General features: G+C 50.9%; 1 protein-coding gene across 1 annotated transcript; it reads right to left on the bottom strand.

Moving 5' to 3' along the window:
* Positions 1 to 581: 581 nt before the first annotated feature.
* On the bottom strand, positions 582 to 9,282 carry Hipk4 (homeodomain interacting protein kinase 4). Its single transcript, XM_036198042.1, has 4 exons — positions 8,818 to 9,282; positions 3,109 to 3,465; positions 1,828 to 2,676; positions 582 to 1,064 (listed from the first exon to the last, which is right to left on the bottom strand). The coding sequence occupies exons 1-4, from the start codon at positions 9,280 to 9,282 to the stop codon at positions 885 to 887; spliced, it is 1,851 nt and encodes a 616-aa protein (XP_036053935.1). The 3' UTR covers positions 582 to 884.
* Between the last annotated feature and the right edge of the window lie 1,360 nt (positions 9,283 to 10,642).

Genomic DNA, 10,642 nt, shown 5'->3' with positions numbered 1-10,642 from the left:
GTCCAACAGAGAACATTCTGAAGGTAGATTCCCAAGAGGACAAACCCTTGGCTCTTCTCTGGCCCCCCACCACCACCTTTTTAGGTTTTTTTTCTTTTTTTTCCGAGACAGGGTTTCTCTGTGTAGTTTTGCGCCTTTGCTGGATCTCCCTCTGTAGCCCAGGCTGGCCTCGAACTCACAAAGATCCACCTGCCTCTGCCTCCCAAGTGCTAGGGTTAAAGGCGTGCGCCACCACTGCCCGCCCCCACCCCCACCCCCTTTTAGCTTTAAGACAAGGTCTCGCTATAAGCACAGACGGGTCTTGAACTTGTAATTATAATTCTCCTCCTGCCTCAGTCTCCTGAGTACTTAGAATTACAAACCCTCTCCACCATGCCAAGTTTAATTTAGTTTATTTAGGGAATAACCGGTTACTGTGCCCAGCACAGCTTTTCTCTTCCAGTGCCATAGTAGCTGGGCCTCTGGCCTCAGCCAGTAGCCAACCAGTCACAGCCTGGCAGAGGCACACCGTGGGTGCCAGCAGGGCTCTGTATGGGCAGTACAGGTTCACGCAGTGGTAAGAGGCAGAAGCAGGGTTTGGAACAGTTATTTATTGAAATACACAGAGGCTAGTGGGCCCATGCACGGTCCTGGCCAGTGAGGTGTAGTCCTCTTCCTGACTCACTGGCCTCAGAGCCTCAGGCCAGACCCTGAAGGCCTCCAACATTTAGGGTGGGATATAGGCATGTTGCCAGGGGCAGGGAATAGGAATATTCTGGATAGCTATTTTTCTGTAAGAATAATCTGTGGGTTCAAAGGATGGCTCTAAGGAGCCATTTCAAAGCAAGAGGGGATGCCAGCCCAGCTAGCTCAGACCCCAGAAAACAATAGGGATGGGGTCCCCATCAATGGTGCCCTCCAACATGCTGCAGAAAGCTGGTGGTCCTGGGTGGCCCATGTGGGTGGGGATGGCGGGCGGGGAGCCCTTGAGCTCGAGACCCCCGGATGCCCTCTAGGGTCCATTCTGGCTCACTCAGCCACTCTCCAGGACAACTGCTTGGATCGAAGAGCTCAGGGCCTGACCTCTGTAGAGGGGAGAAAGAGGAACCTCAGCAAGAAGTATGGGTACCTGCTGCGGTGTGTACCTGTCTACAGTCAGCAGGCCTGAAGGCCCTCACTCCCTGTGCAGCCTTTCTCACGTTGCAGTCAGATATTAGGGAAGGAGCCAGGGCGATCAGGCTCATGCCAGGCAAATGCTCCACCTCTGAGCCACACCTCCAGCCCCTCATGGGGAATTCTAGGCAAATGCTCTAGTGCTAAATTATATCCCCAGTCCCTCACATTGGCTTGTAGGTAAGCACTCTACCTGCCACTGAAGGAGAGTCCCCAGTCCCTCACTGGTGGATACTAGGCAGGGATTCTACTGCAAAACTAAATCTCCAGCCCTATGGGCAAGGAGGAGGTGTTAGTGTTTGTTTTTTGAGGTAGCCCAAACTAAACTCGACCTTGAGGTGACCCTCCTGTTTCTACTTCCTGGGATTACAGCGAATGTGCCACACCACCCAGCACCTTGCCCATTTCTTAACAGGCCCATCACTAGGTGCCTATTTTCTGTCCCAGCCTTAATTAGAGTTAGTATAAGCCTTGAGCTGTCCTGAGGGTGCTAGTGTGAACTGAACCTTGTTTCCTTGTGTAGGAAGTCAGTGTTTACTGAACCTTAGGGCCTGGATCTGAGGTGACAGAATGCTACAGCTATGGAAAGCATGACCCTATTACCTGTGTACCACTATAGATTAAGCTCTAGGGAGGCCAAAACCCAACTGGGTGCCAGTCTGTGCACCTGCTTACCTCAGTATCCATGGCCCTGTCTTTGATGCTGGGCCCATCTCCTTCCCGTTGAGGGATGATAGATGGCTCTGTGGAGGCCCCACGGCCTTCTCCTTCCTCCCAGCCACTGCCCCGACAGGACACAGCATCCTCTGGTGAGGCCTGACTTAGCCGGATAAGGTTACTGAAATTGGAGTCAGATTTGGAGCCTGCCGGGGCCTTGCGGGCCTTGTGGCGGCTGGTCAAGCGGCTGCCATAGAAAGCCAGGATAGGCTCCGGGCCCGCATCAGGGACTCGATGGCCAGTGTTAGCTACTTTGAGTGGGGCCAGCATGTCAGAGACCGTGTCGGCCCGTGTGTCGCTCCACAGCCCTCGTCTGGCCTCCTGAAGACTCAAGTCATCAAGCTGGTCGATGGCCCTCTGCATTCCTGGAGCCTTCTCCTCCCTGAAGAAGGACCCACTGCCTGCCATGCCACCCAGGCCTGCAGTGTCCTCCTCCTCAGCCAGGCGGTAGTAGGGAGGCCCATCCTCTGCGCTGGCTATGACAGGCGGGGGTGGTTTGCCATCCACCTGCAGGGACAGACGGCAGCCACGGAGGGACAGCTGGTAGTAGCGGGTGGCCTCGTGGGCACTACGCAGCTGCTGCATGGACACGAAGGGGTGGCGCAGGGCCGCACTGGGACTGATGCGTTCGTGAGACTCCCATGTTAGCATGCGTTTGATCAACTCCACCATGCTCTTGAGGTCTGCATGTTCGGCCAGCGCCTCCCGGTCTGGGAAACTCAACCGATTCACGGCCCCACCACCGTTCACTGTCTCAATCTGGTCCAAGGATTTGAGCATGTACTTGCGGCGTTCCAGTGGGCGCACCTGGTGGGGCACGGGGGATACCGGGTGGAGATGTGTCTAGACCCAGGGTTCCAGAAATCACCTCCTGTGGGAGCCAAGTAGGATCCCCCTGATGTCTACCCACTTCTCTTGCTGCTTGGACTGCCCCTCACACCAGATCCTGCATTTCTAATCCATGGCTCTCCTGCCATAGGGAGGGTTCGCGGGTCTGTCCTTTGGTTCTCCTGTCACCTAACCCAGGCGCCACACTTCACCTAGACCTTCAGTCCGACCCACAGACATGGCTGTGACCTTCAGATGTGCTGGCCCACCAGATTCGTTTTACCACCCAGGTCTGACAGCTAACTCCCGAATTCCTGGTCCTCCCCCAAGGTCTACCCTAGATTGTTCTTAATACAGCAGCTCCCCCAGCCCCAGCACAGATTGTCTTCACCCTGCCTGTGCCCTTCATACCTTGGTCTCAGCTAGGTAGTCGGCAGAGGACTTCAGCTGCCAGGGGTTGGTGGCATCAGGGTGGGGGTTCCGCTTGAAGAAGTGGTGAGCCTTGCGGGCAGCGTGCAGCAGATGGGGCTTGGGCAAGCCCTGTGTCTCACAGATGTAGCGCACCTGGTCATACTCATTATTGCCGGGGTAGAGAGGCCAGCCCAGGTGTAGCTCGGCCATGACGCAGCCCAGAGACCACACATCCACCTTCTCACAGAAGGGCAGCCCCAACAGGATCTCTGGGGCCCTGTAGAAGCGGGACTGGATGTATGGCTCCTTCACGTAGCGCACCTCACTGAATATGCTGGCCGAGCCGAAGTCAATCACCTGTGGAGGGCAGAGGGTATGGAACACAGGGCAGGTGGGCTGGTGGAGTAGTGGGGATGACCAGACTGTGGCCCCTCCTGGGACTCATCCCTGCATTCCTCCTGGATCTGTCTAGCTCTCTGCCTTCAAGACTTCCTTTCTTATGAATGTCCCTGTCTCTGTCCTCTAGCTGTTGCTTCTGGGTAAGATGTTAGGTCTGACTCTATGTCTCTGATTCTCTGTGCTTGAACTTGTGCCTATAATAGTTGTGGACCCCCCCCCACCCTCACCCTGCAGTGCAGAGCCATGTATATAGTAGACACATATTCCCCCATATCCCCTGCCCTTTACTGGTTAGTTTTGAGACACGGTCTCAGGTATCCCAGGCTGGCTTCAAACTGGTTATGTAGCCAAACCTTGAACTCCTGTTCTTCATTCCCTACTTCCCAAGGTCTGAGATTATAGGTGTACATAGCCAAGCCTAGCTCTCAGCTACCATTTTAATATTTCACATACTCTATATTTCACTTGTATGTGTGTGGGGTTGTGTGTGGGGTAGGGTACATGCATATGTGGGTGGGTGTCATCACCCATGTGTGCACATGTAGGGGAGAGAGGTTGATGTTAGGTATTTTCTACCATTCTACCTTATGTTTTAAGACAGGGTCTCTCACTGAACCTGAAACTCGCTATTGTGGCAGGCAAGAGTGCCAAGCCACCGAGCTCTTAGGACCCTCTTGTCTTCCCTTACAACCCCTCAGCCCTGCTATCATAAACCCAAGCCCAGATCTAATGGTGCTGAGGATCTGAATTTCGGATCTTCTGCTTCTGTGCAGCAAGCATTTAACCCACTGGAGAGATGGCTCAGTGGTTAAGAGCACTGGCTGCTCTTGCAGAGGACCCTGGTTCGGTTCCCAACACCCACGTGGCAGCTCACACCTGTCTGTAACCCTAGTTCCAGGGGGATCAAAGCCCTCTCCTGGAATGCCATAATACATGCACAGGCACTCACCTGTAAACTAAATTAGCTTTGTGGTGGTGGTGCACCTTTAGTCCCAGCACTTGAGAGACAGAGGAAGGAGTTCGAGGCCAGCCTAGTCTACAGAGTGAGTTCTAGGAAGGAGTTCGAGGCTAGCCTAGTCTACAGAGTGAGTTCTAGGACAGCCAGGGCTACACAGAGAAACAGGCTCTAAAAATTAATTAATTAATTAAATTTTTTAAAAAATTCCAGTCCCACGAGAACAAGAGCTTTGTATTTCATTCAAAGCTGTGTCTTTAGAGGTCTGGAACAGTGCCTGGCACATTGTAGGGCCCAGGAAAGAGTGAATGATAAACAAGTGGGTGTTTTAGACCAATCAGTATTTTCAGTATCTGTGTTCCATGGTACTGGAGATTGAACTTAAGGCATCATGTATATTAGGTAAATCTACTACTACTTAGCTAGGCTCCCAATCTTTTTTTTTTTTTTTTTTGTAAGAGTTTTTCTTTTTAAGATTTATCTATTCATGTAGTTTATGTATATGAGTGTTCTGTCTTCATGCACATCAAAAGAAGGAATCTGATCCCATTACAGATGGTTGTGAGCCACCATGTGGTTGCTAAGAATTGAACTTAGGACCTCTGGAAGATCTGTCAAGTGCTCTTAACCACTGAGCTGTCTCTCCAGCCCCCTGTAAGAGTTTTTTTAGTTTTATTTTTTATTCTAATTTTGTGTGTGTGTGTGTGTGTGTGTGTGTGTGCCCTTAAGAACACGAGCACACATGAGTGTTGGAATCCACTGGGGCCAGATGAATCAGATGCCTCTAGAGCTGGAGTTACAGGTAGTTGTGGGCTGTCCAATCTGGCACCCTAACATGGGTCCTCTGCAAGAGCAGTCTGGCCATTGAACCACTGAGCCTCTCTTCAGCTAGCTTCTGGACCTTTTAAACACTTATTTAGTTAGTTAATTGACTAATTTAAAGACCTAAATCCATGTTCAGGTTTTGTTTTGTTGTTTTGAGACAGGGTCTCTCTACATAGCCTTGGCTGTCCCGGATCTCACTCTGTAGCCCAGGCTGGCCTCGAACTCACAGAGATCCGCCTGGCTCTGGCCCCTGAGTGCTGGGATTAAAGGCGTGCGCCACCACCGCCCGGCCTAGTGTTTGATCTTTGAGATAGGGTTTTGTCTCCCATACCCATTGTTTAGTCTAGGGTGACTTTGAACTCCTGACCCTCCAGCTTCCACATGTACCAGCACACTGGGCCTTTGACATTTATGTAGAGGCTGCTCTTAGTTCCTGAGGCAGGTCTTGAATTCATGATAACCCTGCCTCAGCAGCCTTAAGTAACTAGGATTATAGGCCTGCATTACCAGGTCTAGCTCCTCTCTGGGTCTCTCTCTCTCTCTCTCTCTCTCTCTCTCTCTCTCTCTCTCTCTCTCTCTCTGCAACTGTCTCTCCACAGCTAATCGCTCATCTCCCAGTGTCTGTCTTCATTTCTGTGTTATAGACTGGGAAGGAACCACCCTGAAAGCCAAGTCCTAATCATCTTCAGGCTCTGTCAACACCCTGAAGGCCCTCAGCATGCCATGGGTCGTGGGCAGGAGTCTTTGTCTCTCCCCCTCGCCACCAGATGGCGCTCTGCTGGTTTCACTGAATCTGTGACTCAGTGGAGGCCATGGCTTTGCACTCAGACACCCCTCATCTTCCCTGCACACAAGGCTGATCATGAATAATTATTAGTCAGGACTCAGAATCCCCGAGAGCTTGAGAGACACTGGGCATTGAGTTTGTGGGGTCCCTTCATTCTGAAAACACTGTAGGGGTGCCACTGACCCCCAGACACTGTGTGAGCCCTGCTAGGTCTACAAAGATCTCCTCTTGGCTCATTCACTGTCCTTCCATCCCCCAGGGCAGAAATACCCATCTCTTCCTGTCTCTGTGTCTCTGACATTCAGTGGGGTGCTGGGAGAGGCCAAGGACCCGGTGAAGGCAGCTTTGATCCAGCCCCGCCCTTGGGTGCTGACTGCTCAGTCATCACCAGGCTCTTGACGACAAATAAGCAGGCCGAGGAGCCCGAGCTCTGACGAAGGAGGCAGAGAGGGATATCTGAGTAGGTTGATGAGCCACAGAGGCTCTGCAGGAGAACTGAGACTCGGGGAGCAGAGGAGACAGCTCAGGTGCCCACCCAGGGTCAAGAACAGAGGCTAGAGCCACCTAGCTTGCAGTTGCCTAGGCCAGCAGGCTCTGGTACAAGTTGAGTCATATCTTCCTCTCTCACCATTTTTTTTTTTTAAGACGGAATCTCAAGTAGTGTAGACTGGCCTTGAACTTGCCACGCAGCCAAAGACAACCCTGGACTTCTAATCCCTCTACCTCTTCCTCTGCAGTGCTAGAAGTATAGGTATCTGCCTCCATGCCCAGCTCTCCCTCACATGTTTTCTCTTTGAAACTTAATTAATTTGGGGGAGGGGTGCAAATGCAATCACGAATGTGTACAGGTCAGAGGACACCTTTTAGGAGTCAGTTTTCTGCTTCCACCATATGGGTCCTGGGTATTGAACTCAAGTCCTTAGGCTTAGCAGCAGGCAAGCACCAATACTGGCTGAGCCGTCTTACTGGCCCTTCTTTTCCTTAGCTGTGAGTGTGTGTGCACATGTTTGTGTGCATATGCACACATGTGTCAGAAGTTAGCCTTCTTCTATCACTCTACCTTATATTTTGAGACAAGATCCCTCATTGAACATGGAGCTTGCTGATTGGCTAGACTGGCTGACCAGCAAGCCCCAAGAATCCTCCTGTCTCTACCTCCCTAACACTGATAGTACACCTGGCTTTCTTTTTTTTTTTTTTTTTTTTTTGGTTTTTCGAGACAGGGTTTCTCTGTAGCTTTGAGCCTTTCCTTGAACTCGCTTTGGAGACCAGGCTGACCTCAAACTCAGAGAGATCCAATTACCTCTGCCTCCCCAGTGCTAGGATTACAGGCGTGGGCCACCACCACCCAACTACGCCTGATGTTTTATGTGGGTCCTGGGAACTTGTTCAATGGGCACGTTGCCATCCAAGTATCCCTGAAGCCTGCCTCCCTCACACTATGAAAGCCACCAATGAATTCTGTTGTCTCTAGCTCCAAATCTGCTCTGAGTCCACATATATCTCAGCTATATCTTGTTACCTGCGTCTCCTACTTGGATCACCCCATCTGCTTCCTTGATCGTACTTCCCCCCAAAAAAATGAACGCCTAAGTCAGAGCAGGCCCTCGTGCTCTGAATTCATCTATGAGCCCAGCATGCTGGTGTGTGCCTTTGAGCCCATTGTTTGGGAGGCAGAGGCAGGAGAATTTTCCATGTGTTTGAAGCCTGCCTGGTCTACAGAGCAAGTTTGAGGCCAGCCAGGGATACCTTGTGAGACCTTGTATCAACAAAAAGAAAAAGAAAAAAGAAAAAACCAGTTTTGACTGGGCCTATGAGTACCTGCAAAACCCCACCCCTGCCTCTTTTACCTCATTTCCTCCTTCTTCATCCCATTCATTCTCCTTCAGCTCCACAGAACTCCCCTGTGTTGCTAGAATACTTCAACACCACATGGTTCCACCTCAGGGCCTTTCTGCTAGCTGTTCCTTCTACCTGGGAACCCCTCCCTTCATCCATGGCCCTCTCCAACCCTCAAGGCTCACTCAGGTGCCACCTCCCTGACCACCTGTTATAAATTTCAACCTTCACCCATCCCACACCTGAGCAATACCCCACATCCTTCCCCTCCTGCTCTATCTTCTTCTCACTCCCCTAACACATCTTACTCCTTACCCGAGTACTGTCTCCCCCACTAGAGTGTCAGCCCTGACCTGAGCCAGAGGAGGGAAGCTGGATGGAACAGGGCCTGGAGGGGAAGCACAGAAGACCTCCAGTCTTTGACAGAGAGGACCTCAGAAATGAGATAGAGAAGCCAGGCATGGTGGTGAATATCTGTAATTCAGATACTTGGGAGGAGGGACTCACTCAGATTTCAGACCAGCCTGGACTACATGAGACCCTGTCTCCACAAAACAAAACCCAACAAAACGAGCTGGTTGTAGTGACACATACCAATAATCCTAGCACTTGGGTAGTAGAGGCAGGTAGGTCATGAATTCAGGTCATCCTCAGCTACACAGTGAGTTCAAGGCCAGCCTGTGCCACGAGACCCTGTCTCAAAAACAAAAAACAAACAACAACACAACAAAAGGATTGGGATGGGATATGGAAGACTGCCAGACAGCAGCAAGGACAGGCAGCTTGGGAGTCAGGGACACCTCAGGAACAGGCCACATCATGGAACTGACCAGGGAGCCCCACATGTTGGCAGAGCATCCCAGCCAAGGTTGAGCAAAGCTGTTTCCCAGGCAGCCTTACTCACCTTTACCCTGAAGGGGCAGCGGGTCTGGTCCACTAACATAATGTTCTCAGGCTTGAGGTCAGCATGGATGATGGCCAATTCCTTAAGCCGGGCCAGTGCTCTTAGCACCTGCAGGGTGACGGTGCGGATGTGCCGGGCAGGAAGAGGGGCAAAGTTGTTCTCTTTCTGGAACTCAAAAAGGTTTTGCTCCAGTAGCTCAAAGACCAAGTAGAACTTGAGGGCATCGTGGAAGAACTCAAGAAAGCGGATGACATGGGCCTCGTCGGGATCCAGGCCTCGTACACATCGCAGCAGCTTCAGCTCGTTCTTGATGATACGGCTCCGGTACGCGTCGTTCTTCAGGATCTTGATGGCCACCATTTCACCTGTACTCCTTCGCCAGCCCTTGGCCACCTCTCCGAAGGTGCCCTTGCCCAGCACCTCAATGATATCGTAACAGTCAGTCTCTGACTGGATGGTGGCCATGGCGCCCTGGCTGCCAGTCACTACTCTGCTTTTCCTCCGGAACCACTTGTTTGGCTGCCTAGTCGACCCACCCTGATGATGGTCTTTCAGTCTTCCTAGCGGAGGAAAGATAACCACACTCGTGTCTCTCCCTATGAGGCTAGCCCCTGCCTCCCTGGCACCTCTTGACCCTCTTGGCCACACAATGAGTCTACCAGGGGCTACACCCCTCCCCCCAAAGCCCTCCTGGCTTGGGATGAGGGGGCTCAGGCCCCCCTGAATGGATTCCAGCGTTGCTGAGTGGCTTTGATTCTGTTGTTAGAGACCTGAGTCCTAGGCTAGAATGGGGGGTGGGGTACCAGGCTGGGCCCCTCCCCCACCCACTGATGGAACCCTGGAGAAGCTGACAGGGTAGACTTGGGTGTTTTAATCGTTGACCTTGGGTATTCAGAAATAGGGACATGCTGATAGGCATGTGAGAATGTGGAAAGATTTCCCAAGTTAGAGGGAGTGTGTGTGTGTGTGTGTGTGTGTTGTAAGGCATAGAGGGGATGTATGGATAGGGTAAGATCCAGATTGTAAAGGCACTGAATGCAGGCTAAAAAGTTTGAACTGACACTGGAGAGCCATGGAAGGCTTTAAGCAGGGGAATGAGTGGTCAGACCCGAGTCTTCACATAGAAAGCTTCTGTGTGAGAATGGTTGTGGTTTTGCATTCAACACAGTGGCTGCACCTTAAGCAACTGCTGTCCCAACTAGCAATTGCAACTCTGCAGCTAAAGGTAGCAGTTCTATAGAAACCATCTATAGAACTCAAGATTCAAAGGTGGCTGTGAAATTCTGCTCATTCAGAGAGGTTGAATAGCAAATAGCTAACCTTCTCTCAAAAAAGGAGCGTCCTTTTGTTCAGCCCCCACTAAAGAACCCTCACTATACTTAATTCCTTCCTATCACTTCCTGTCAGCTAGTTGCTCAGCCTCCTGACCTCAGGTTAATCAAATGTAACATGGCTTTGCACCATTAACAAAAGCAGCAGAAACAAATGTAACACATCTTTACACAGTTAAAATAATATTCCACAACATTTCCCCCTTTTTGTCTAAATAAAAAGAAAGGGTTTTAACTTAGACATAGTAAGACCAAATACAATAAGAACAGGTATCAAGTAAGGATTACATTCACAAGGCTCAGTCCACTTGCATCTGGCAGATTTAAAGAAAATACTCCATTAGCTATCCTATCTTAGTGAATCCAAAGTGTTATACCTAATTTACTTTCTGTCATAACTAAGGAAAACTGCAACTATGACTAGTCTTCAGTTCCATCAAAGTAAACAGGAACTGCATTGCAAGCAACTTCCAAAACTCTAGAAGTGACAGACA

This window comes from Onychomys torridus, chromosome 1, assembly GCF_903995425.1.
Source record: "Onychomys torridus chromosome 1, mOncTor1.1, whole genome shotgun sequence".
NCBI classification, from domain to species: Eukaryota; Metazoa; Chordata; class Mammalia; order Rodentia; family Cricetidae; genus Onychomys; species Onychomys torridus.
This window is presented reverse-complemented; position numbering and strand designations above follow the sequence as displayed.